The 25,855-nt window shown below is 51.0% G+C and overlaps 6 protein-coding genes across 12 annotated transcripts; 3 read left to right on the top strand and 3 right to left on the bottom strand.

Moving 5' to 3' along the window:
• Nucleotides 1-179: 179 nt before the first annotated feature.
• Proser3 (proline and serine rich 3) lies at nt 180-10,612 on the bottom strand. 3 transcript variants are annotated; one of them, XM_028787608.1, is made up of 12 exons: nt 10,509-10,597; nt 9,238-9,447; nt 8,420-8,516; nt 7,960-8,127; nt 5,429-5,553; nt 5,248-5,348; nt 3,322-3,404; nt 3,102-3,244; nt 1,900-2,078; nt 897-1,815; nt 714-795; nt 180-553 (listed from the first exon to the last, which is right to left on the bottom strand). In XM_028787608.1, exons 3-12 carry the CDS (start codon nt 8,476-8,478, stop codon nt 412-414), a joined length of 2,001 nt encoding a protein of 666 aa, XP_028643441.1. In that variant the 5' UTR covers nt 8,479-8,516; nt 9,238-9,447; nt 10,509-10,597; the 3' UTR covers nt 180-411. The 3 variants fall into 3 exon arrangements, with proteins under 3 accessions (XP_028643441.1, XP_028643442.1, XP_028643440.1); XM_028787609.1 differs by lacking the exon at nt 9,238-9,447 and having other exon boundaries at nt 10,509-10,612; XM_028787607.1 differs by lacking the exons at nt 9,238-9,447; nt 10,509-10,597 and adding an exon at nt 10,384-10,463.
• A 196-nt stretch (nt 10,613-10,808) lies between these two features.
• Nucleotides 10,809-13,630, top strand: Hspb6 (heat shock protein family B (small) member 6). 2 transcript variants are annotated; one of them, XM_028787661.1, is made up of 4 exons: nt 10,809-11,042; nt 11,458-11,848; nt 12,464-12,586; nt 12,670-13,630. In XM_028787661.1, the coding sequence occupies exons 2-4, from the start codon at nt 11,651-11,653 to the stop codon at nt 12,835-12,837; spliced, it is 489 nt and encodes a 162-aa protein (XP_028643494.1). In that variant the 5' UTR covers nt 10,809-11,042; nt 11,458-11,650; the 3' UTR covers nt 12,838-13,630. The 2 variants fall into 2 exon arrangements, with proteins under 2 accessions (XP_028643494.1, XP_028643493.1); XM_028787660.1 differs by lacking the exon at nt 10,809-11,042 and having other exon boundaries at nt 11,096-11,848.
• A 34-nt stretch (nt 13,631-13,664) lies between these two features.
• Nucleotides 13,665-18,202, bottom strand: Lin37 (lin-37 DREAM MuvB core complex component). Of its 2 annotated transcripts, none has more exons than XM_028787658.1 (9): nt 17,691-18,202; nt 15,937-16,012; nt 15,687-15,737; nt 15,314-15,343; nt 15,148-15,233; nt 14,895-15,061; nt 14,042-14,182; nt 13,881-13,954; nt 13,665-13,794 (listed from the first exon to the last, which is right to left on the bottom strand). In XM_028787658.1, the coding sequence occupies exons 1-9, from the start codon at nt 17,722-17,724 to the stop codon at nt 13,713-13,715; spliced, it is 741 nt and encodes a 246-aa protein (XP_028643491.1). In that variant the 5' UTR covers nt 17,725-18,202; the 3' UTR covers nt 13,665-13,712. The 2 variants fall into 2 exon arrangements, with proteins under 2 accessions (XP_028643491.1, XP_028643492.1); XM_028787659.1 differs by having other exon boundaries at nt 15,937-16,138; nt 17,691-18,200.
• A 1,436-nt stretch (nt 18,203-19,638) lies between these two features.
• Nucleotides 19,639-20,965, bottom strand: Psenen (presenilin enhancer, gamma-secretase subunit). Its single transcript, XM_028787650.1, has 4 exons — nt 20,837-20,965; nt 20,581-20,723; nt 20,114-20,218; nt 19,639-19,906 (listed from the first exon to the last, which is right to left on the bottom strand). The coding sequence occupies exons 2-4, from the start codon at nt 20,639-20,641 to the stop codon at nt 19,767-19,769; spliced, it is 306 nt and encodes a 101-aa protein (XP_028643483.1). The 5' UTR covers nt 20,642-20,723; nt 20,837-20,965; the 3' UTR covers nt 19,639-19,766.
• Nucleotides 20,966-21,092: 127 nt separating this feature from the next.
• U2af1l4 (U2 small nuclear RNA auxiliary factor 1 like 4) lies at nt 21,093-22,951 on the top strand. 2 transcript variants are annotated; one of them, XM_028787647.1, is made up of 7 exons: nt 21,093-21,179; nt 21,312-21,399; nt 21,701-21,767; nt 21,847-21,896; nt 21,970-22,202; nt 22,297-22,392; nt 22,686-22,951. In XM_028787647.1, the coding sequence occupies exons 1-7, from the start codon at nt 21,136-21,138 to the stop codon at nt 22,768-22,770; spliced, it is 663 nt and encodes a 220-aa protein (XP_028643480.1). In that variant the 5' UTR covers nt 21,093-21,135; the 3' UTR covers nt 22,771-22,951. The 2 variants fall into 2 exon arrangements, with proteins under 2 accessions (XP_028643480.1, XP_028643481.1); XM_028787648.1 differs by having other exon boundaries at nt 21,138-21,188; nt 21,337-21,399.
• Nucleotides 22,952-23,079: 128 nt separating this feature from the next.
• On the top strand, nt 23,080-25,547 carry Igflr1 (IGF like family receptor 1). Of its 2 annotated transcripts, XM_028787646.1 has the most exons (4): nt 23,080-23,987; nt 24,332-24,516; nt 24,734-25,085; nt 25,167-25,547. In XM_028787646.1, exons 1-4 carry the CDS (start codon nt 23,759-23,761, stop codon nt 25,490-25,492), a joined length of 1,092 nt encoding a protein of 363 aa, XP_028643479.1. In that variant the 5' UTR covers nt 23,080-23,758; the 3' UTR covers nt 25,493-25,547. The 2 variants fall into 2 exon arrangements, with proteins under 2 accessions (XP_028643479.1, XP_028643478.1); XM_028787645.1 differs by having other exon boundaries at nt 24,734-25,547.
• Nucleotides 25,548-25,855: the final 308 nt, after the last annotated feature.

The following is a 25,855-nucleotide window of genomic DNA, read 5'->3' as shown; positions in this document are numbered from 1 at the left end:
GCAGAGGGAGAGAGGGAGACAGAGAGAGGAAGGGGGAGAGGGAGAGGGAGTGAGTGAGGCAGAGAGGAAGAGGAAGAGGGGGGAGGGGGAGAGGAGGAAAGAGAGGGAGAAATTTCTTTATTAGCACAGTCAGCCTTTCTGCAACAATCCATTTCTTAGAGATTAACAGTAAACTGGAAAAATGTTAACTGGGGACAGCTTTATTTTTACTGTGTGCATGCGTGTGTGGAAGTCAGAGAATTTCGGAGACTGATCTTTCCCTTCCACCTTGAGATCCCTTCTCCATGGGCCAGTTGGCCTGTCAGCTACCTTTATGTGGGTTCTGGAGATCTAAACTCCAGTCTTCGCACTTACAAGTTCTTTGCCCACTGAGCCATCTCCTTAGCCCCGGAAAAACAGAATTTCTCTAATTCAAAGTCGTCTGGCCTCAAGGGAAGCTCCTTCCCTCCTTAACCGCATTTTTGGGGACCTGGAAGGTGACCTGGCTGGAGGAGATGAAGATTCTGGGTCCTCGGTGTGGTCCAAGAGGAGGGATAATTGGGCATCCACTTTCCTGAAAAAAAAGTCGGAGAGGCAGAGGCTGAAGTATGCGCTCATGATAAGAACCTGCGACTGACGGTCGGGTTCAGTAAAGGGGCTTAGAAGTGGCAGGCACCCGACAGAGGTGTCATAGGACTCGGGCCCAGTATCTCCTGGTGATGGAGGGTCGTCACCTTTTCTGCTGCCGGAGCTCTGCCCTCTGAGCCCTTAGCACCCGTAACACAGGGTCTTCCTGAAACTCACTGCCGTCAGAGTCTGGGGAATTAAAAAAAAAAAAAAAAGGCTGAGCTCCAGAAGGCGGACACGGGGTTTGGGACCACCATCATGATACCGCAGGGCCCAGGAATTCCCCTCACCTTCAGCTGCCTGCAGAAGTCTAGCGGCCTGGGACAGCAAGTCCTCGGAAGGGGCGTGGCTTGAGGCAGGCGGGGCCACGGTCAAGGTGACACCAGCTCCCGTCTTGGGTGCAGAAGTCTTGAATTCAAGCGATTGGACCTCTGACGGTGTGGATGCCTGTGGGGCTGTAGCCGGCTGTGGATCCCCAGCTTCAGCTGAGAGGGTGACTTTACTTTTGCGGGACTCTGTCTTGGACCCACGCCGAGACGCAGATGGAGGGGGCGGAACTTTGGCTTGAGGCGGGGTGGCCCTGACTTTCCGGGAATCAGCCTCAGACGGAGGCGTATCCTCCAGGCTGTCGGGGAATAGCCGAGCGGTCACTACCTGGCCCAGGACCCCCCTGAGCTGCGAACAGGGACTCTCGAAAGCTGCAGTGTCTGATCCCATAGTCTCCTGGTGAGACGAAGCTTTCCTCGTCCGAGGCTTGGGGCCCAGCTTCTTGGGCTGGACAGAGCTACTCAGCTCAGGGGTGGATGGTCCCTGGGGGATGTCAGGTAGTGGGAGGGTGGAAGTGGGGGTGGAAGCGCAGGAAGGTGGAGCAGAGGCTGGGGGCCCTGGGATGGAGACCTGGGAAGCAGTGGTGGGGGCTGTGGCAACTGAAGTGGAGGTAGGTGGTACAGGAAAGGAGGCTAAGGGAGCAAGGGTGGAGGTTAGCAGGGGAGTGGGAAGCATCCCGAGAGGTACCCAGGGACTGGCCTGTGGGGCCCAGAGAACCCCATGGGGGCCGGGGGCCCAGATGTGTGGAGAGGGCCCTGAAAGGGGAGGCCTCTCCACATAGGAGGCCTGTGAGGGAGGAGGCTGGGCCACACTGCCCCATGGCATGGCACAATTAGGCTGGGTCTCCTGGGAACCAAGATTCACTGCAGAGACAGGAGGAGTCTGCAAGCAGAAAGGAAGAGGTGAATGGCTCTGTGTCATCTTCGAGTGTCCCTTATTACTGTCAGGCTCACTCTTCCAACTCACCTGAGTGGTGAGGGCTGGCGTCCGAGGCAACACCCAGGTTCCATCACCTGCACCTTGTAGAGACTGCTCAAGTTTCCTCCGCTGTCGCCATTGGTATAAAATGTCTTCCTCAGGCTGAAGGGTTGCCTGGGAGGAGGCTGGGCGGGGTGCTGGCATGACCTGGGATGCCACTGGGGCGACTGTGGACAGAGTAGAGAGGAAAGGGCTGAGGAGAGCACAGGGTAAAGCCCCAAGGCCACTCTTACACTGTGCTGGAGGGCTGTGCAGACAGGATGCCCAGACAGACGCCACCCAACTCCGTTCTCAAGTAGGAAGCCGGGTTGGGAATCTCGCTCTCTTACAGTTTCACTTTGAAGCTTGGGCCGGGTTCGAATTGGCCATCCTCCTGAGTCAGTCTGGGTTTATAGGCAAGTTCACTATACCCAGCTTGCAGTTCTACTTGTATTTTTCTTGTTTGTTTTTCTTTTTCTTCTTCTATGATTCTTTTGAATTTGGGCACTTGCCTCTCTCTACTGGTCCAGCTCTGGTCCAGGTGCTGAGCACAGCCACAGGACCCTACTAACATTCAGAAAACAATGCGCAGCTGGGCGGTGGTGGCGCACTCCTTTAATCCCAGCACTTGGGAGGCAGAGGCAGGCGGATTTCTGAGTTCGAGAGTTTGAGGCTAGCCTGGTCTACAGAGTGAGTTCCAGGACAGCCAGGGCAACACAGAGAAACCCTGTCTCGAAAAACCAAACCAAACCAAAACAAAATAAAAAAAATAAAACAAAAACAAAAAAACAAAACAGAAAACAATACACCCTCCATGCTCGGAAGTCTCCTCAGCAGGCCTCCATGGCCAGCCCCTCCCACCTGTTCTACACTGCTCTATCTCTGGCTCCACAGTCCTGAGCCAGCTTAGGAAGCATAGCAAGATCCTGGTTCAAAGAAATAAAACTAAAATCAATAAAGTATAAATATTTCCTCTACTCTGAAGTAAGCCATCTGATTTTGGAGCTTATGTGCACAATGGCAGGGGTATGTTAGCTGGCACACCCCTGACAGCTTCTGTTGACAGACATGTGGGGCCTGCCACGTGCTCATGAACCCATTTCATCCTCACAGTACCTGTGAATGAGGGATCCAGTCACTATTCCTAGTTCCCGGATAGAGACAAGGCCTCTAACAGATGAGATCTGAGCCTGCCGACCATCCATCCTTACCTCCCCGCACAGGGTCTTTGGGACTAGAACTCGTGTTGGAGTCTGGATTGAAGGTCACAGAGCAGGGAGAGAGGCCATCGGAGCTGATGGGGAAGGAGGAGCCGCTGGCATCGTTGGGACTGAGGGAGGAGAGGGAGGCCTTGCTGCGGGGAGAAGGCAGCAGTGAGGAGAGCAGTGAGCATGTACAACTGGAAAGGGAGAACGTGGGGAGAGGCATCACCTGCGCTTGAGCAGCCTGGCCGCCCGGCTTTGTAGGCTCAGTGTCTCCAGCTCCAGCAGAGATGAGTTCCAGGAGTTCAGACTCTGCACAGAGAGAGGGACCAGAAGCTAGCCCCTCCGCCAAAGGCCGCTAAGAAAGAGGCTCTCTGCAGAAGGCCTGGAGGCGGACATTCCTTCTGGTGCTTGAAGCTTACAATCTGCTTCTCTACCTTGGGGGAGGAGAGGGTATCTTTCCTGCTTTAGCTTTTGGGGTTTCTGTCTTTGTGACAGGGTCTAACTTTGTAACCCAGGCTGGCCTTGAACTCTCCATCCTAGCACCTCAGCCACCCCAGTACTGAAGGCTTAGTGGAGGAAGTGCTTTCTGTACAGGCCTATGACCTGAGTTTGATTGATCCCTAGAACTTACACCAAAGTCAAAGAAGAGAATCAACTCCTAAATTGACCTCTGACCTACACGCATGCACATGCGTGCACGCGCGCACACACACACACACACACAGAGAGAGAGAGAGAGAGAGAGAGAGAGAGAGAGAGAGAGAGGCAGACTTATACACAGACATGCACTACATTTAAACTTTAAAAAGGAAAGATCAAGCCCATCTTCCTGACCAGACCCTGTCTATTCAAAACGTTCCATCAAATAGTTCAGAGACTGATTCAAGGGTGACTGAATCAAAGGCAGAGACGCGGGAGAGATGGCTCAGCCATTAAGGTAACTGGCTGTTCTTCTAAAGGATCTAGACTCAGCTCCCAGCACCCAGGTGGCAGCTCACAGCTGTCTGTAAGTCCAGGAATCTGACCTCTTCTGGTCTCTGTGGGCACCAGGCCCACAGATGGTACACAGACAGACAGGCGGGCGAAACACTCACACACATAAAGATTTTAGTTAAAGAAGAAGAAAGAGGGGAGGGGAGAAGGAAGGTAGTCAGTCAGTCCTCCAGTCCTGCTTTCCACTGTTGTATCTGAGTACCGCAGGCATCTCGAGCTGCTGGGGGTCACCTTGGTTACCGTAAGGAGAAAGTCTGTGAAGACTTAGGCCATGGATTCAGAACCAACCGTTAGGTTTCTCCTAGCACTGTCCAGACATACGGGTCTGACTCATGTCTTAAATGCTTGATCCACAGTTTATGGCACCACTTTGAAGGCTATGGACTCTTTAGGAAGTAGGGCCTTGCGGGCCACTAGACACAGGCTTTTGAAGGTAAACCTACAGATGGTTTCAACCTGCACTTTCTGCTTCCTGGTCTGCTAACACATGAACGCCCCCACCCCACACTCCTGCACTGACAGCCCCTGAAACCGGCTTCGAATAGACCTTTCTTCCCTTCTTTCTGCCAGGTGCCTTGGCTATGGCGACATGGATGGAATAAACACACACGTACATCTACTTTTTTTTTTAAAGCTCAAAGTCTTCCAAGGCTGGAGAGATGGCTCAGCAGTTAAGAACACTGGCAGAGATTCTAGAGGTCCTGAGTTCAATTCCCAGCAACCGCATGGTGGCTCACAACCATCTGTAATGGGGTCTGATACCCTCCTCTGGCATGTCTGAAGGCTGGACAGTGTACTCAGATTTATTTTTTAAAAAAAAATGTTCAAAGTTTTATTTAGCTAGCACATCTTTTTGTTACATGTCTATTATTATTTTTTTGAGATAGGCTATCATACAGCCCAGGGCAGCCTCCAACTCCAGTGACCTTAAATTTCTGCTCCTCCTGCCTTTACCTCCTGGGTGCTGAGGTTACAGCAGTGTGCCACCAAGCCTGCTTTATATGGTGCCCAGAGATCAGATCAGGGCTTTCTACCTGCTAGTCAGGCACCTTCCCAAACGAGCCCTATCTCCAGGTCTACACACCCTTTTCTGTTTATGATGTTTTAAGTTGTACTGTCAGTTCAGGCACAGAAGAGAGGGAGAAGATAACACTGTCACCTGCTTTACTTTCTGAAGAGGTGCAGAAGCCAGAGATGTACTGGACATCCCAGTGAGAGACGGACCTGTCATGGCAGATCCTCCTGTAGGTTCACCAGCTCCTGCCGGGAAACCTCCGTTAAATGACTGGGACCAGGAAGGGTGGCAGCCGGGCTCCGAGCAGGACAGATTTTAGGTATACCTGCTGCAGGGGGACTGCTGAGGTCTGACGTAGGCTGCAGCCACCAAAAGTCAGCCGGGGTTGGGCCTGCAGGCTGGCGGTCCTCCCGGCTCGTGGGCTGAGCTTGGCGGAACCTGTTTATGTACCTGTGAGCATCGATGGATGACACAGCAGAAGGAGTGAGGGGGCCACATAGTAATAACAGTAACTATGGCAACAGCAATAGGCACACCACATTGCCCTTTCTTCTGGTTATCAAGCTCCACGGAAAGGTATGCTCAGTTGCCCAGACAAAACTAACTCTCTTTTGCCAAGTGGGCAGTGATAGCACACGCCTTTAATTCCAGCCCTTGTGAGGGATTGGAGTGGGTGGGGTGGGGAGGCAGGCAGATCTCTGAGTTAGGGGCCAGCCTGGCCTACAGTTAGTTCCAGAACATTCAGAGGTACACAGAGAAACCATGTCTAAGAAAAAAACTAAACAAAACAAAAATAAAAATAAGTGCTTTCAGGCTGGAGAGATGGCTCAGTGGTTAAGAGCACTGACTGCTTGATCTTCCAGAGGTCCTGAGTTCAATTCCCAGAAACCACATGGTGGCTCACAACCATCTGTAATGGGATCTGATGCCTTCTTCTGGTGTGTCTGAAGAGAGTGATAGTACACTCACATATATAAAATAAATAAATAAATCTTAAAAAAAAAAAAAGTGCTTTCTTCACATCTACCAGAAGTACGCAATTGGCCTTTAAAATTTGTTTCTTTCTTATATGGTAATGTAATTTTAGTTTTTTCACACTTTACTCTGCATGTGTGTACACACATGCACACATACACATGCACACCCACAGGCATGCGTGCACACGTGAGCAGGCACACTACAGTACACAAATGGAGGCGGGTCCCAAGGATCAGATCCACCCTAGATTGTCAGGCTTTGGTGGCAAGCACCCTTATCCAGAGTCAGATAGTCACTCCGATTTTAATTTTCTGTTTTAATAATTTGTTTAAAATTTTTTTTGGGGGGGGGCTCCTCATGTAGCCCAGGCTAATCTCGAGCTATGCAGCCAAGGACTGCCCTGAAGTCCTCATCCTCCTACTTTCACCTTCTAAGAGCTGCTTCTTTCTTTTTTAAAAATTATTTATTCATGTTTGGAAATGACGAAACTGGAACTCAGGGCCTCCTTGCATGTGGGGGTATATCAGTTAAATGCTCTCCCATGCCTGGTCACAAATTTTTAGCTATTTTTCTTTTTCTAGAGATTTGTTTGTGTGTGTTCCTGTATATATGTGTATGCACCACATGGGTGCATAGAGGTTGCCTACATAGACCAGAAGAAGGTGTCTGATCCCCTAAAACTAAAGCTATAGACTAATAAACTACTATGTCAGTGCTATGGGCTATATTTGTCATATAACTTATAAATACGTAATTAGATTTTTTTTGTTTTGTTTTCAAGACAGGTTTTCCCTGTGTAGCCCTGGCTATCCTGGAATTTGCTGTGACCCACTGAGCCATCTTGCTGGACCCTGGTTTGTTATTTGTTTGTTTGTTTCATACAAGGTATCATTTAGCTTAGGCTGGTCTTGAATTCACTATGTAGCCAAAAGTGCCCTTGAACTTCTGATCCTCCTGCCTCCTCCTTCTCAATGCTGCTACAGGCAGACATCACTATGCCTGCTTTTATGTGGCTTTGAAGATCAAACCAAGGGCACTGCTCAAGCCAGACAGGCGCTCGCTCTAACAGCTGAGCTACACTGCCAGCCCAAATGATTCTTGGCCAACAAAGAATAAGGAAGAATGATTCTGGAAGAGTGGTGTCACTGAGAACCATTTTTGGCCCATGAGGGAAAGGACAGCATCCTAGAGGTAGGAGAGCAACAAGATAGACAGAACCTATGCTCTTCACACCTTACACTGGGGCTGCCATGTCAGCCCTGGTTGCTTCTATAACAATGAGACAGAAATAAATGTTATTGGCCATGATTATATTAGGGCCCTTTGTTACAGAATGTTTTATTCCTCTATCTTTCAGATCCAAGTACTTACTCTGGGATGAGTAGGTTTTATTTTTTTGTTTGTTTGTTTTGTTTTGTTTTTTTTGTTTTTTTTTGGAGACAGGATTTCTGTATGTGGTCCTGGCTTTCCTGGAACTCACTCTGTAGACCAGGCTGGCCTCACACTCAGACATCCTCCTGCTTCTGCCTTCCAAGTGCTAGGACTAAAGGGATGCGCCACCACCGCCCGGCAACAGGTGCTCTTATAGGTCACTGTCTGGAGGAACTGAGAATTCAAAACAACTCCAGTGCTTGTGTGTGATTAATATTCCCAACTGAAGGACCAAAGCAACATAGGGAATAAGTTAACAGGCAGGATTTGAACCCAGGCTCTATGGCCCTCAATAATACTCATGAAATATGAAATGCCTGGTCCAAAAACAAAAACAAAAACAAAACAAAACAAAAAAAAACCAAACTGCATAAACAGCTCTGTTGTCGATGGTTATTATAGGATGCCTTCTTCCTCTCTTTCTACCCCAGGAATTCTGGTACTCACTTGGCTACCACTGAGTCCTCGTTGTCAGTTAAGGTGAGGGGTGGAGAGGTACTTTGTCCCTCGGTGATACTGGGTGGGGAAGGGGTCCCTGAACTGGATGGCCAGGACTCCTCAGACAGCTCAGCAGAACTGGCTGCTATGACCTTGGGAGCTTGTGGCCTTTGAGATCTGGATGCACCCGGGATTTAAATAGGGAGAAGACACAAGAAGAAAAGATCAGGTCAGAAGGGTGACCCCCATGAGGAATGAACACACACAGAGGTGGTCAAAAAAAAGGACACATCCCACACTGTTAGGTAGTTCAGTTAACTACCTAAGAGGGGCTGTGGTCAAGGACCCAGGTGCTGGAGTTGGAAATGGGTAGGCCGCCAGCAGCGGGGTAAGGGGTTTCTCTTTCACTAGTGGTCACTGACAGCTATTAGTCCGAGGCACAGAATTTTTACCTAAAAAGTATTCCTACCTTGTGGCTCCAGTTCTGGCTTCTTTGTGGCCCGAAGGGTTGTCCGCCTTGGGGAACATTTCCAAAGGCTCTGTCTTGGGAGGTGAAAACTGACCGGCTATGAAAGAAGCAGAGTAAGAGAAGGACAGAAGCTGATAATTCTCACAGATTACTGGAAGAAATGGACTACAATTCCCATGAATCATCACAAATCGCATCATTCCCATGAGCTCTAAGTCCCATGAAAGAGACTTAGAAGAACCTAGAAACTAGTAGTTGGTAGTTCTCAACTCTAAGGTCTAGCCTAGAAGGAGCTTTTTATTATTCATTTATTTTCGAGACAGGGTCTCGCTCTGTATCTATGGTTAGCCTTGCATTTGAGATGATTCTCCTGCCCCAACTTCTTGAGTGCTAGGACTTTTAAAATTACAGACTCTTTCCAGACATGTAATGTTTGCCTGTAACCTCAGCACTCAAGAGGCTCTGGCAGGAGGACCCAAAATTCCAAAGCAAAGGCTGGGGAGATGGCTCAGTGAGTAAGGTGCTTGCTGCACAAACATGGGGACCTGAGTTCAAATCCCGAGAACCCATGGAAAGCCAGATGTGGTAGCACAAGTCTGCAATCCAAGTATTTCTATGCTGAGGTAGATGCAGGAGCGTCCCCTACAACTTTTCGGATCAGCGAACCCCAGAGGTGAACATCAAACAAGATGAAAGATGAGGGCAGACGCCTGAGCCTGTCTGATTTCCACATGGTGCACCCACACACACAGAAGCGAGCACACTCATACACAAAGGTTACATAGAGAGCTCGTCTCTAAACAAGAATAACATGTTACCTGTTGTCTGCCTGTGGATCCTGGTCCCTTAACTGGAGTGCCTTGTCTGGCCTCAGTGGGAGAGGATATGCCTAGTCCTGCAGAGACTTGATGTGAGAGAGTGGGTTGGTACTCAAGCATACCCCCAGGCTCTTCACGGTTCCCACTCCAGGCTAACAGAACTAGAATGTCAGGAAACAGGCCAGACACTGCATCTCCATCATCTCTGCCCTATTTAGGCAATTAAAAAAAAAAAAGATTTATTTATTTTTGTGTGCGTGGGTAGTGCCTGCGTGTGTCTGTGCACACTATCTGTGGGCAATGCCCTCAAAGGCCAGAAGAGTGTACAATCCTGTGGAATGAATGAGAGTAGCCATGTGATGCTGAGAATCAAACCCAGGGGCCTCTGGAAGACCAGCCACAGCTCCCAACCGCTGAGCCCTTTCTCCAGTAAAAATATGGTCTGTGGAATTGTTTTGTATTTTTTTTTTAACTGACACTAATTGTACAAGTTCATGAGACACAGAATGATATTTCAAAATGTGTAAGCAATGTGTTACAATCAAATCAAAGTAACTAATTTCTTCCTCTTCTAAACATCTTCCGTGAAGCCCATTTCATGACGCTCTAATTAAGACCACGAGGAAAAAAAACAAGTAATTTAGCCAAGAGTGGTGGTGGACGCCTTTAATCCCAGAACTCAGGAGGCAGAGGCAGGAGTTCAAGGCCAGCCTGGTCTACAGAGCTAGTTCCTAACGCAGGGAAACCCTGTCTTGAAGAAGAACAACAACAACAAAACAAGTAATTAAAAAAAAACACACATAAACAAACACAAATGAAAAAAGCAAGAATGAAAACAACAAAAGAGAAATAGGCAAAAATAAAACATTAACAAAGAGTCATGACTAAACCGTACACTACGTTTCCGGTTAAACCTGTTAAGGGGAGGGGGAGGTGGTGGTACGACTCCCAACGAGAAAGGGGTAGTAGACTACAATCCCCATGATTCACTGGGCTCCTCCTAAGTGAGAAAGTTCAAAAACAATGCCCCTAGATGTCTGATGCAATTTGGAAACTAACGAACTCAATTTCCAAACTTGTTTTAGACTCTCTTAGGCCCATCCTGAGTGAACAAAAGACTTGAGACACTCAGGGATGCTGGCGTACCCAAATTGCGTAGAATCTTGGGAGTTGTAGTTCTCATGAGGTTGGGCCGGAGACTCCAAGTTCTTGTAAACCCGTATTGCTTTCCCCAGGCCGCCTGTGGTCTCTGAGAGAGGGCCCAACCTCACCTGCAGTCAGTCAGTCTGTCGGCATTTACTTCAGCCTTAGGGCCAGCTGAGCTCCTTCGCGGAACAGCCCCGCGCTTACCCTCCTCGCTTAGCAACGCTGTCAGCCCCGCCCCTTTTCTGGGCGTGCAAAGCAGGAGCGCGGCCTCCCAGGCGACCAATGACGGACTAGAAAATAAAAGTAACTGGACCGCGGTCGAGGGGGCGTTCCCTCTGGACGAACTGGGAGAGCGCGTGTTTGATTGGAGCGTGCAGCAGTAATTGGCAAGACTTCAGACCAATAGTAAGGATCAAAAGCCGGGCTGCCGCTTGGAAGAGAGCTAAGCGTCCTGGCTTTCACTCAATCCTTATTTCTAACCGCCAGGATATCTGTAGGAGTTGACGCCTGGCTCCAGCCTTAACTACTATTGCGGAGCTAACCCGGGACGCCTGTCTTCACTTTGACTGCCATCCCGTCCTGATGGTCACCTTAACCACTTTCCTCTTGTTACTGAGCAGCTGGTCGTACTCCTTGCCAGGCCCGGGCTCCTGGCCCAGGTAGTGGGATCAAAACGAGCTATTTCGGGCCCCGGCGCACAGCCCCCGGGGGCCAAACTGGAGCATTCATGCTCATGCTCCCCTGGCTGCTGAGCACCCGGGGCTGAGTCAGAAGCACAGAATTAGGCCCGACCTACCCTGGGATAGGGTCTGTTCTGTGTCCTCCTGACAGCCTGGCATGGGTGCAGCATTCTCTAGGAGTCTGTTACTAAGACTGATGCGTCATCCTCAGAGCTGCCAGCCGGGCGGAGCTGGATTACGAGGACTGAGAACTCTTTGGTGGACTTGTCAGGAGCCAGGGTCCCAACTGCCACAGTGATTAGCCACACCTATAAGGGTCTGCCTCCTAGACTTTAGCTTCCCCTTCTAGAAATGGAAAAAGGCTTAATGACATTTCCCTGCTGTCCTTTTCCAGGCATCCAGCAGGCGTTTAATAACTGGCCAAGTAATTATTGAAGTTTCTAAATAAGGAAGACTAATGGCCGAGTCTGGCCTCAATCCCAGTGTCCCTGAGAGGCCCGCTGCAGGGGCGGCACAGGGCACAGTATAAATGGGAGACAGCGTGCGCTTGGGCACTGCGGAGCCCAGGGTAGCGGCGGAGGAGCAGGATGGAGATCCCCGTGCCTGTGCAGCCTTCTTGGCTGCGCCGTGCTTCAGCTCCTTTACCGGGTTTTTCCGTTCCGGGACGCCTCTTTGACCAGCGTTTCGGCGAAGGGCTACTGGAGGCGGAACTGGCTTCACTGTGCCCTGCTGCGATCGCCCCCTACTATCTGCGCGCCCCCAGTGTGGCCTTACCCACAGCCCAGGTGCCGAGCCTAGGGAGAGGACCAATTCAACTACTAACCGGACAAGGGAGGTGGCTCACCCTGGGGCGGGGTTGCGAGAATGTCGCCCCTCAGTGGGTCACTGGAAGTCCCTTGAGTGTGGTATTCTGAGTCCCGGTGACTGATCTTCTTAGGGGTGGGACGTGGGGCAAGTGAGCTGGGAATCTGGGGGAAAGGACAAGTGAGACCTGATGGGCTGTCATGTCCCCAGGGTTGTGTATGTTGATGCTGCACCTCCTAGAGGGGTCCTGTGATTTGATGAAGGGGGTCTTGGGCGCTCTAAACTGAGGGAAAGGTACCTGTAGGTCCCATGACCAAAGTAAGAACTCTGGCGATGGGGAAGTGGCATCTTGGCTGCTAGCATGGTGGGGTCTCGTAACAGAGACATGGTGGCTGTGGAGTCAAGGACATGGGGTGGGGGTTATAGGGCAGGTATCTGACTTGGTCACCACAAGAGGTGGACCCAGTGTCTAAAGGGGAGGGAGCCCAGCTGTTGTTAAGCTGAGGTTCTGGTGACTCTGAGCAGCAGGACTGTAACCTATGTGAAGCCAAGCCCCTACCCGATGAACACCCCACACCCGTGCCCCATGTGTGCAGGTGTCCACGGACCCTGGGTATTTCTCTGTGCTGCTGGACGTGAAGCACTTCTCGCCAGAGGAAATCTCTGTCAAGGTGGTTGGCGACCATGTGGAGGTCCATGCTCGGCATGAGGAGCGCCCGGTAGGTCTGCATGCCAGACTGGAGCAGGGGTAAGCAGGAGGGTAGGATTCTCAAACCCGTCTCTCCCCCCACCCCACTCTCAGGATGAACATGGGTTCATTGCTCGAGAGTTCCACCGCCGATACCGCCTGCCTCCCGGTGTGGACCCTGCTGCAGTGACCTCGGCACTGTCTCCTGAGGGTGTCCTGTCCATCCAGGCCACACCAGCATCGGCCCAGGCCCAACTTCCATCACCACCTGCTGCCAAGTAGGGCTTCCAGCGTTACAGGACCGAACCTGGGAGGCCTCTTCAGGCTCTCTCTTCAAAGCCGATCTGACTCCACTGCCCAGCCAGATGTCCCAATCGCTGTCAAGACAGCCTCTCCCAACCACATCCAGATGTCCTCTCCTGGGACCTTTTCACCCCAAACCCTACCTGAGTCTTAGCAACCTAGACACCCTCCCTAAGCCCTCTCCCAGCTTTCAGGCCCCACCCATGACACCTCTCTAGGGACAACACAAATACTCCTGTCACCCCTCAGCCAAGGCTCCCATCAGGCTGACCCCACTTTGGGTTTCTATTACCCCTCAGGCCTCCTACCGCACTTGTAACCTGTAGAACACCCCACGGTGACACCAGAGTACAGTGTAGTCACCCAGACTGCATGGGCTTTCCATATCAGAACATTCAAGTCTGGTCCACCAGACTCTAGATCCTGTTCCTGTAACCTAATGCTCCTCTGCCCCAGCCCACTTTCTGACTTAAAAACTCCAGGCACCTAAATCCTTGAATACTATCCTGACCTCCAGTGCTTGGGACACCTATTCCCGACTAACCAGGAACCCCAAACTCAATCTGTATGGCTATTCAACTTCTCCAGATGTGCTAGGCCAATGAACAAGAATCCTTGAGTTCCTCTGTCCTGGATGCCCATTTGCAGCCAGCTGTCTGAGGGAGCCTCCTCCACATCTGCCATTTTCTAAGGTCCCCTCAAGGCCAACATTTCCCATCTCCCCAGGCCTTCCTACCATCAGTCCCCAATAAATGCACTTGAGACTTGTCAACCGCCTTCTGTCTGGGCCAGGAAAGATGGGCTGGTTGGTGTGGGTTGGGGGCAGGTTTATTGGGGTGGGGTTACTGGGAAAATCACTGCCGGTCATACATCTCCCGTAGGATCTTCATACTTTCTGAGTAACGAAGCTGGTTCCGATGAGATGCCTCCTTCCACCTAGGAAGGGAGAGGGAGAATTTAGCAGCTGCTGCAGAGGACACTGGGGCAAGAAGCGAGCGAGCGAGCGAGGCAGGCCCACTCACCTGTGGCGTATGCGTTTCCAACGCTGCATGTTGCGATAGAGAAGTGTGGAAGGAGAAGGGTCGGGCTCGGAGGGCTGCACGGACAGAGAGGCCCAGCTAGGTGACCATGCCCTGGCCCTCCCAACATGCCCTGAAGCTCCAGGCCAGCCTCGGATACCTACTTCATCATCGGGGCTACCCTGGGTCTCAGGCTGCAGTGGGGATGGGATCCGGGATCTACAGGCATCTCCAAGTGGCCCAGGGGCTGTGGGTGGAGGCAGCTTGTACACATCACGATTTTTGCTGTTGATGACCTCTGAACCCTGGGGAGACAAAGCCCCAAAGGAGGCCCAAGTGTCAGAGCAGAGGGGTCGAAAGTAGGCGCTATCCCTCCTACCTTTCGCCTTTCCAGTGAGACAGACAAGGTCTACCTAGACACTTGTACGTGGAGAAGTCACAGTAGAGGGGACATACCTTTACCAGCTAGAGGATAGTCTTCCTGCTCTAGGGACCCTGTCTTCTTGTCAGCCTGAGAACCCTTGTCTACCCTTACCAAGCCCAGGGAATTCCATCTATACCTGTCAGCCCAGGGGCAGGGGGCAGTCAACAGGCCTTCTTTAAGGAATTGTCTAGGGGGTGTCATATCTACTTGAGAGTCCCAATAGTCAGGTCATGTCTGTCCCAGGGATCCATGTCTACCCTTTCAGGCCAGATGATTTCCAAGCCGCTGTTACCCTCCACCCAGCCTACAAGGTCCACAGTTGCTCACCAAGGCCGTATCTGGCAGCCACATCTGTTTGCACTTAAGATCCCCGTCTGGCCCTTTGTATTTTAAAACTCTTGTTCCCTAGGAAGCCATATCTATCTGGCCTAGGGACCTCCGTCTGTAATCCTCACCTAAGAGCAAATAGCTGTTTGTCCTACCTGGTTCTCTACCATTGAGGGGGCCCAGAAATTATACCTATCTACCACTAATGGGAGAGTTATCAACTTCTTCACCCACTGCTCAATCTGGCCTCCTGACACTCATCCCACCTCTCCATCCTCGGGCAGAGGGGGCAGTGGCGAGCCGGGTGAGCGTGCGCGCTCTCGCACTGTCGGGCTGTTGCGCATCCAGGCGCGGCAGATGGGGTACAACGGTGTGTTCTCACTGAACTGGGCTAAGTCCACACTCCGGTCGAACAGCTTGATCACATACGTATCTGGGGGCGGTAAGGCAGGCGATAAATGAGCACCCTTGTGTAGTCCCTGGCTCCACGTTCCCCCTCTCAGTCCTCTCTCTACTCACTGGATCTCTGAGGACCCCCCTCGGAGAGCCCATCATCCATCTCCCTCCTCTTCTTCCTCCGCTGGTGGGGGAAGCGGGCAGATGGCCTGTGTGGTTAAGGTGAAGTGTCAGGCCCGGACCTGGGGACTGGGAACCTTTTAGTGGGCTGGGGTCCTGGCCACCTTACCTTTTGCCAGTGGCAGCAATGGAACAGTCCCTGCAGGGAGAGACTTGGTGTCAGCAGGCTGAGCCTTTAATAGACATCTGCTCAACGCTGCCCCTCAAGGCGGGAGTGATGTAGTTCAGTAATAGAGCATTTGCCTAGCATGGGCAGAAGCCCTGGGGTTCTATTGTTAGCACTAAAAACAAACAAAAATGGACATCCTGGGGACTACTGGTACCCCTTGGGCCTTGTACCCCACCAATTCCCCCCAGCCCCCGCAAGATGTTAGCTACTTATGCAACAGGTATCTTTGTCTATGTAAGATGTTTAGGACTTAGCAGACAGAAAAGCTACCTAACCCAAACTCTCAGGTCTAAATCCCACCAAAATCCCTCACTTGTTGTGCGTATCCGAGGGAGTTTTCCCAGCTTCTTCATCCAGGCGTTCCCTGGGAGCAAAAAAGCACTATTGACTTAGGGTACCAAGGACCCAGAGTGTGATGATATTAAGTAGTCTTCCCATGAAACATCCCATGTCCCTAAGGCAGCCTCCAGGATCCCATCTAGATCCCCTCCCCCCTCCAACAATCAGAGTCAGTCCAAACAGTTCCCACCCTTGTGGTTCCCCAGGCTGGACCAGGTCCCAACCTGTCCATGTGACTCTTCTCCAGCAGACACTGAAGAACGGCATCCAGCTGGTTCCGGGCTTTGGCCATCTCCATCTCTGAGGGCAGAATGCAGGGATCAGCTCTGTGTGTGCCTCCCACATCCGCGGTGGGAGGCGATCCTATGTTCTGTCTGGTCCAGGTACTTGGAAAGCAGCTTTAGTGTCACTCAGTGGAGAGACCAACTAAAGACAGAACCAGGGTGATAGAGCCTTAGGCAGGGGCCACGGGCATAGCTGCAACCACTGCTTGTCTTTCTAACACCTACTTAGGAATCTAGGATCTGGACACCTTCCACGGACAGCCCTTAGAGTCTTTCCACTGAGGACTCCTTCTCTAAACCCACTCTTCTTCCTGGATTCACACACACACACACCGTGAGCGACTCGCCAGTCCACAGGCTCCTGGACTCACCATGGGCACTCCTCTCCTGCCCCAGTCTCAACTCCCGTGGCTTGCTGGGACTCTGTCAATATATTCCCTCCACACCTCGCCTTTTCCTCCCATTCAGTGGCCAGCCTCAGTCACCTTTTCTGATCCACCTCCTTTTATAAGGCAGATAACAGAACCTTCCTAAAAGCAAGCCAAGCCTAGCTGGGCATAATGACACATCTGCTATCCCAGCACTCTGGAGGCTGAGGTAGGAAGATCAAGAGTTCAAGGTCAGCCTCAGGAAAGACGCCCTCTCAGACAATAAGCAAAACAAAGAAAAATGCAGAAACAGACAGTGTGACTTTGATCTTCCCAGCACAGACTCCCCAGGGATTCTACAATCCTGACCCCTGAGTACAGAGTCTGTACTCAGTCTGCTGTTTCCAAGCCCACCCTTGTCCTACCTGCAGTAGCTGTAGGGAGGGTCCCTCCACTATATGTATATATTTTTTTCTTTTCCTCTCCCCTTCTTCGCTATGTAGCCCTGGGTTGGCATGTTATTTGCTAAGTAGGTCAGACTGGCCTTGACTTGACAGATCGGTCTGTCTCTGTTCTCCATGCCCTGGGATTAAAGGCGGCTGCCAACACAAACACTACTCTCTCGACTAGCAACTACTCCACTTAAGTTGTGTTGTGGATCTGTAGGTTTTTGTTTTTGTTTTTTGCACTTTGATATGCACCTTTACCAACGGACTCCTTCTTCTTCTTCGTCTTTTGTTTGTTTGTTTTTCGAGACAGGGTTTCTCTGTGTAGTCCTGGCTGTCCTGGAACTCACTCTGTAGACCAGGCTGGCCTCGAACTCAGAAATCCACCTGCCTCTGTCTCCCAAGTGCTGGGATTAAAGGCGTGCGCCACCACTGCCCGGCTTTCATTCCTTCTTCAAAAGCCTCCCTAGTCTACCCATTTCCCTCAAAGGAAAAGTCGAAAGTCCCTTTCTGGACCCCACAGATCTGTCCTCCTCCCCTCCCACCCCTGTCTCCGTTTCCTCACGGCTCCAACCGCCCTAGCTGCCGGCTTTGCTCCCACTGACACTCCTCCACTTTCTATATTTTCCATCCATCACCCTACACCCTAAGGTTACTGGAATGCAACGCTTATTGAGGATTGATCCCCTGTACTTCAGGGACACACCGCAACTGCTGACTCATGACCACTGTCAGAAATGGGAAATTGAAGTAAAAAAAAAAAAAAGAAAAGAACCCTTTTTTAGAGGGTCCTGTCATACGGGCTGCAGAGAGATGTCTCATACTCCGCTTTTTCAGGATTAACATATCTCTCGGGTGTCCGGGATCCCCCAGTCCTCACCTGATTTCTCCACTTTCACCTTTACCGGGAACATGATTTGGGTCCAGGTCTAATGTGCTGGATCAGAAAAACTTGGAGGAGGCGGGGTTCAAAAGCTAGGCGGAAGGCGGGCAGGAAAAGGTCAAAGGTAAGTCTGGGTACCACTGGTCCTCGGGCCTGAGCACTGTCCAGCCGCGACTGCCCTGGCTTCCACTTCCCTTCTTTCCCTTCTGTAGGCGGGCCCCTTTGGCAACTGCTTTTTCCCACTAGTTGATGAAAACGTCAATTTCATTTGCTGGCCAATTGACAGCCTGTACTATTGACTCCCAGCCTTAAGTTCCACCTTCCCGAGGCCCTGTATCCGGAAACAAACCAACGACAAGCCAGGCACCTGGGGGGCGGAGGGGGTGGGCTGTGATTCAAACTTCCAAGGCTCAGGGAGGAAGTAACGCGCCTGCGCCGCGCAGGGCACTATGGGAAACAAAAGATTCAGACACACCAAGGCTTCTCGGGATTTGTAGTGTTATATTTTAGTATTGCCAATAAACCTATTTACAGCTTTGAAGTATCTATCATAGTCACTGACATCCCTCACAGGAAGATCAATCTGGAGATGGACTGGCTCCTTTCTTACAGAGAAATATTTAATATTTAATATTAAATATTAAAAGCGCTGGGTACTCGTCCAGATATTGAGTACGATGTAACGAGCAAAACAGGCAAAAATCCTTGCTGACAGTGTGTCTTATCGTGTAGAGAATAGAAGATAGTCAACAAACAAGCCAAAGATTCTAAGTGAAATGTAAGAGGAACACAAAAATACGCAAAAATACTCGGAGGGAGTATCAAGGTGGGGGCTGAGACTTTATCATTATTTATTTATTTATTTATTTATTGCCTCACTCTGGCTCAGTCTGGCCTGAAACTCATTATGTACGTGACCCAAACTGTCCGTGAACTCCCAGAAGGCCTCCTGCCTCAGCCTCCCAAGTGTATGATTAACAACACCAATATCATAACCTGCTGGGTGTATGCTTTTTTTCACTTATTGGGGGTTGGGGCACACACGAAGAGGTCAGAGGACCACTTATAGGATTTGAGGATCAAACACAGGTCAGGATTGGCAGCAAGTGTCCCTGCCACTGAGTTATCTCACCAGACTCTCTGCTGAAATTATATTGAGACAGGGTATCACTACAAACCCTAGCTGGGCCGGAATGCACAGAAATCCACTATGACTCTGCTTCCCAAGTGCTGTGGTTACAGACATGAGCTACCAAAATCATGAAATTTTGAATAAGAAGATCAAGATGCCAGAGAGATGCCTCACTCACTTGTTAAGCTCAGTAGTTAAGGGGACTCACATGATGGCTAACAACTATGATGATGTTCTTGTCTGGTTTCCAAGGTCACTACCTAAAGGCACACACACAAGCGCACACACAAGCACACGCACAACTAAATCAAGAATAAAAAAATAGGAAAGTCAAGAAAACTTTCCTAAGGAGGCTCCTAGGTATTTGTCTTGTTGAAGACACCTCCTCCAGAGGGAGAAATGTCTTGGCTCAAGTGAATTCTTCCTTGGCAGAGAATACTAAGGCCTTGAACAAGAAAATAATTATCTTACTTGGTTTGTCATGCTGGGAATCGAACCTAGCATCCTTCTCATGTTAACAAAGTGTGCTTCCGGTAAACTACAGCTCCAGCTAAGAAAGTTGTATTTTTAAATTCACAACTATCAGTCCAGGACAGCAGACCCTCAAAATGGGAGCACCATTTCTTTCTCCTTCATCCGTATGACAGTTCTGAAGCAGGAACGCTCTTAGGTCAGAAGGGTATGAACAGTAGTTAATGAAATAAAAATGCATACAGTTCGTGAAAGCCTAACATGTAACACATTCAGTAAATGCTTTTGAGTGTTAGCAATCATTTTATGCTCCTGCCTCCGAAAGATCCCAAGAACTCAAAATTTAAAGTTAGGGTCCTTTATTGGGGCAGATGGGAAACGAGAAACAAACGTCTTCAGGGTCTGAGAGAAAACTGAGAGCAGAGAAGCCCATCCTGGGAGAAGGAACAGATCGCCAGCTTATGAAGTTGTCAGGGAGTGCCCAGGGGAATGGTGAAGGAGAGGTAGTCCCCGAGAGCACCCCAGCGGGGCCGGTAGATCTGGAAGATGGTGATCCAGGTGGTGAGAACAATCACCCAGAAGAGGAAGCCCACAGCTGAGCGCCAAACATCTATAATGAAGGACAAGGGGGTGGGGTGGGGGTAGTTGGTCTCCAGCTGCTCTGGGGGTGAGCTGGACTCCCCCAGGACGGCCCTTTCATCTCTGACACAGATCTCCCAATCTCCCAGAGTTCTGGAGCCTCTATCATCCCTTCCAACCACCACCCGCTGTCCTTTTTTGTTTTTTTTTTTTTTTTTGCTGGTGCCCTAGAACTCACAGCCTTTGATTTGGCTCTGCTCTGTGTAGGCTGGGGCGAGGAACGCCTCTCTGAAGAACCAGAAAATGTTGACCAACCAAAGAAAAGGCAGGAACGCAAATCCACCTAGGAAAAAGATACCCACGTTTAGTCAAACGACAATAAGGATCTTTCCCAATCTCCACCTTAGAAGGCCCATTTGGAAGGTCCTCTCCCAAGTTCAACTGGAAATCCCTGCTGTTAGGGCCTGTGGGGTTCTGGCTCTCATCGACGGACTATCTCGTCCCAGGCGTTAATTCTTTCTTCATCGTTCACTGGGACTCAGACTGAGACCTCAGCTTCCTCCTTCCTGAAGCCTCCCTTCTCGGGGACTAGAGTCTGCGTCCCCAATTGCGTTCCCACGAATCCAGGCTCCTATGTCCTCTTGCCTTGGGCGCTCTAGTCCGAGCCCCTCTACTACCCCCGAAACCTTAGGGGACCAGCCTTACCAAGATAGTACTTCCGGCACAGGTTCAACTTCTCCTCATTGGACACCCGCTCCAAGTTCATAGTTGCGCCGGAGCCTGGTGGTCCTAAGGGTCTGCAGAGCAAGACCCAAATGACAGGCGCAAAATCACGAACAACCACGCCCCTATTACGACAAATTAGAGGAGCGTCGGCTATGGGAAGGGTACATCCGAACAGGCTTGTGGGACGACGAAGTTCCTTATCTAGCTACGGTATACCAGACGACTCCCAACTCACCAGTGGGGTTTATCCCTTCTGCCTGGGATTCCTCTACGAGAGATGCCGCAGGTTTCTGTAGAGTTTGTTGTCTTTTTTTTTTTTTTTTTTCCTGTCTTCCCCCCCCACCCCCCGGCTACGTTGTACGCATGCGCTCCCAGGAAACACGCGCTTGACTGTCCGGGAAGGCCAGCTTCCAACACGCGTGCGCAGTCGCGGTCCCCTAAGGGCCTACACGCAGTTGACGAACTACATTTCCCAACGCTCCCGAGCAACGGAAGTGACGCAAGGAGCAGGCGCGTTGGAGTGTTCGGGTAAAAATGGCTGAATATTTAGCTTCGATATTCGGGACTGAGAAGGACAAGTGAGAATGGTGAAGGGAGTGGCCTCTCAGGGAGCCGGGGCACTTGGGTCTCTACGGGCTGGACGGACAGTGTTCGTGGGATGCCCGGCCTTCCCGGCCCTCGGTTTACCTCTGTCTTTGCACCTCTTCCAGGGTTAACTGCTCTTTTTACTTTAAGATTGGGGCCTGCCGGCACGGGGACCGGTGCTCCCGGCTTCACAACAAACCGACTTTCAGCCAGGTGAGACCCAGATTCACGCCTCCCCGCGCTTCATCTGCTGTCCATCATCTCGGGGTCCCGCCTCTTCCGGATTACTAAAGCCAATCCTACCCCTGTTTTGCTTTCTGACCTGGCCCTCTGGGTAGACCCTTCTTCCCAGGGACCGGACCCCGCCTCCCATGAACACCGACCACGCCCCTTGGCTATCTAGGTAGTTTGGGCGTCTCCGACTCCACTGGCTCACATCTCTCTCCCCAACTTTATACCCAGTCTGCATGCAGCCCTGCTTTCTGAACTCAGGTCTCTTTTAAATTTTGTTCAGACCATAGTTCTGCTCAACTTGTACCGGAATCCACAGAACACAGCCCAAACTGCAGATGGATCACACTGTGAGTAAGAAAGGGCTGGGGGTAGGGGGACTGCCCCCAGCAGTTGACGCCCTCGTTTCACGCTCCGTTCCTCCTCCAGGTCGTGTGAGCGATGTGGAAGTGCAAGAACACTATGATAACTTCTTTGAGGTGAGGGTTGCCAGGGTAACCGGGTTTCCTGTGTGCCAGACCTTAGCTGAGTTTTTTTCTCCGTCTTCTGCAGGAGGTATTCACAGAACTGCAGGAGAAGTATGGAGAGATTGAAGAGATGAATGTGTGTGACAACCTCGGGGACCACCTCGTGGGCAATGTCTACGTTAAGTTCCGGCGGGAGGAGGATGCGGAGCGAGCTGTGGCAGAACTCAATAACCGCTGGTTTAACGGGCAGGCCGTGCATGCTGAGCTGTCTCCTGTCACTGACTTCCGAGAGTCATGCTGCCGGCAGTATGAGATGGGGTAAGGTAGAATAAAAGTCGGTTGGCATCGGAGTCCCAGATGCTTGAGTGTTGGGTAGGGAGTGTTCAGTGATGGTGGCTTCCTCTGTTTTTAGGGAATGCACCCGAGGTGGCTTCTGCAACTTTATGCACCTACGACCCATATCCCGGAACTTGCGCCGGCAGCTCTATGGGCGAGGACCCAGGCATAGGTACCTCAGACCCAGGGTGCCATGTTCTGTACCCTAAGATGAACCTGATGCTAACTTGTTGGCCTACCAAACTAAGGCTCTTGTGCTCTAAATAGTTTTGAGCCCTGCCTGGGGAGAAGTACCTTAGTCTTAGTGCCCAAAACAGTGTGAACCCCACACCCACCACCAGCTTGTGTACCTATCTTAGCATGACGTTAACAGCCATCCTGTCCCTAAGAGACAGGCCTGGAAAAGTCTTGGCCACTCCTAAGTGTTCCTGCCCATCTCTGTCCACTCCTCTTCCCAATTCCTAGGTCACCTCCGAGGTCCTATACAGGTCACCATCCCCGAGAAAGGAACCGACGTCGTTCCCCAGACCATCGGCATGGTCGCTTCTGAGACTGGTGCCCTTGCTCTTCGCCCAAGGGCATAGATGTTCCTGTCCAGCATCCCTTCTCCAAGTGCCCTTCGCTTTCCAGTCCCGTCATCCCCAGGCTTCAGAGCTTCATAATAGAATCTGTTCGACACAGGAGCCTCCTCCTCCTCTCCCTCCTCCAATAAAGCTTAAGAAGTTTGTCAACCAAGGTCTGTGGTTTCCTTCCACCCCCACACCTAAGAAAAGGTGTTTGCCAACCACAGTCTCAGCAGAGGAACTTGGAACCAGCCTGGGGTCTGGGTCTGCTCTGGTAAGTTGGCACTGCTTTTATACCCATAACCTCAGATTGTCTTTTCTAGGTGCTGTTTAGGGATAAGTGCGTGTTTGTGGCAGGCCAGAGGCTTTCTAACAGAGATGGGGTTGAGAAAAGGTGAGGAAGAGAGGTGGTTAGGTACTGATGAGAGCTCACAGGAAGTTAGGCCTGGTCGTTGAAGCCCACCATACCACCCTGAAATGAAGGCACTAATAATACCTGACACTTACAAAACTTTGAATTATGTTTACTCTCTGTTAGGTACTGTGGTGTTTGGCTTGTTTCTTTTTGAAGCAGGGATTTACTAGCTCTGGGTGGCCTGGAACTTGCTATAAACCATGCTGGCCTCAAATTCACAAGAGATGTTCCTGCCTTTACTTCATTCGAGTGTTGTGATAAAAGTGTGCACACTACACCTGATTATTGTGGTCTTTTAAGTAGATTTATTATCACACACACACAGACACACAGACACACACACACACCTTTCACCCAGTGAGGCATGTTCTGTTACCCCATCTTAGAGGTAAAAATGAGAAGGCAGGTATGTAAGGTCACAAATAATCTGGTGATCCACATCAAGTTCTTTATAAACCTTGTGCCTTTGGAGTTGGGTATGAGGTACGCCAGCTCCCAAAGAGGTTCTGGAAGTCTGTGACCCTACATCCACCGCTTTCTTCTGCCTTGGACTTCCTGGAATGTGCTGCAGAGACAGTGTGGGTGGAAGTGGTCACAGCCCTCAAGTTGCAGGCTCTGCTGAGATGGGGCCCAGTTGGCTTCTCTGGACAGTGGCGGTAGCAGTGCTGCTTCTGACTCGGGCCCCTTCACTGGAAGCCTCTCGGTTCTGTGGCCACCTTGAGTACTGGAACCCCGACAAGAGGTGCTGCAGCAGCTGCCTGCAACGCTTCGGGCCTCCTGCGTGTCCTGGTGAGCAGTGACTGTGTGCGCACTAGATGGTGTAGGAAGCAGGGGTGCTAGAACATGGCATGATTGTTGCTGGCCTTGCAGTGGGCTTCCTTGGGGGAGCGGGAGTGCTGGGTCTTAGGCAGGTAAGACTGTGGGGGTAGGCACGGGTAAACTTGTGCAGAAAAGATCCGTTAGAATGGGAACACCAAGAGCAGACTTTTCCTGAGTGGAGGGCATGGGGAGCTTTTATTTATAGCGTGAGTGAGCCTTGGTAGAGTGATGGGGGGAAGGTTCTCATGAGGATTTGAAGAGGAACGGTCTAGTGGGATTACAGGGACAACCTGTGCTCCATTGTCTCCCACTAGATTACGAGTTTACGGAAAACTGCGGGCTCAATGACTTCGGTGATACTGTAGCACATCCTTTCAAAGAGTGTTCCCCTGGGTATTGCAACCCCAATGGCACAGAGCTGTGTAGCCAATGTAGCAGCGGAGCCGCAGCCCCCACTCACATGGAGAGCCCTGGTAGAACCCACAGACAGTGTAGAAAGGTGCTAGACTCCTGGGGTATGGGTCAGGGCTTGCCTGTGGGTTCCATGGGTAAAGCTTGGGTCAGAGGGGGAGCCTTACTAAAGGGAATCCCCAAGGGAGTGCCTTCAGGGTTGGAAGAGGTGGGGAGCAAAAGAGGTAGCTCCATTTAAGGACCTAGAGGATGGGAGGCTTGGGCTGATGGGCCTGCTTGTTTCACTCTCAAACCTCTGTTCCCAGAAGCCCATTCCTCCCAAGGACGTCTGTCCTCTTAAACCTGAAGAAGCAGTCGTCTCTGGCTCACCTGGGAGGTGGAACCTTGGGCAGACAACCAAGAATGAAGTCTCCAGCAGACCAGGTTTCCCACCCTCAGTGCTGCCCCTGGCAGTGTTGCCACTGTTCCTGGTGCTGCTTCTGATATTGGTAGTGGTCTTGCTCTCTGTGTTCAAGAGAAAAGTCTGTTCCAATCCTTGTTCCAGCTTGGCTTTTGGAGACCCCAGAACCTCTGTACATTGGCCCTGCCCAGGTACCCTGGAGGTATTGGGAAGTAGAAACAGAGGGAGGACATCTCTGCTGCAGCTCTCAGGCTGGGGTCAGTACAAGACAACCTGCCCAGAAGGGAGGGTGGCCTCAAAGCTTTTCCCCCTCCTCTCACTCCTCCCTGGCCTTCCAGAGCTTCAGGGTCTGGCCTCTAGGCCCCTATCTCTCCTGCTGGATGAGCTGGAAGTTCTGGAGGAGCTGATTATGCTACTGGACCCTGAGCCTGGGCCTAGTGGGAGCATGGCTTATGGTACCACACGACACCTGGCTGCAAGATACGGGCTGCCTGCCACCTGGTCTACCTTTGCCTACTCACTGCGGCCCAATCGTTCACCCCTGAGGGCCCTGATCGAGATGGTGGTAGCAAGGGAGCCATCTGCTACTCTGGGCCAACTTGGCATATACCTGGCCCAGCTGGGTCGCACAGATGCACTGCAGGTGCTGTCCAAACTTGGCTGAGGCGGGGTTTGCTGGGGCTTACTACTCCATCAATAAAAGTTTCCCTTGAAGCCAGTGTCTGCCTGTCCTCATTAAAGGCCTGTCCTCATTAAAGGAGTCTTCTTGATGTACAATCTTGATTGGGCCCCAAGTTAACAGACATCCTTTCCCATAAAGGGCCCATTCCAGTATAAACAGGACCATGTTACTTGACTGCACTCAGCTGTGCAAGGTAGAAACTAGCATACTTGCTCTGATGCCTTCACAGACCCTGACTTTGAGGCTGGATCTCACGTAGCCCAGGCTGACCTTGAACCCTCTATGAAACTGAAGATGACTTTGAACTAGAATCTAGAACCTGCTTCTTCTTCCTGCCTTTACTTA

Source organism: Grammomys surdaster, unplaced genomic scaffold (assembly GCF_004785775.1).
Source record: "Grammomys surdaster isolate TR1022 unplaced genomic scaffold, NIH_TR_1.0 125671, whole genome shotgun sequence".
Classification (NCBI taxonomy): Eukaryota; Metazoa; Chordata; class Mammalia; order Rodentia; family Muridae; genus Grammomys; species Grammomys surdaster.
The sequence above is the reverse complement of the archived record's forward strand: the minus strand, read 5'-3'. Positions and strand labels throughout refer to the sequence as shown.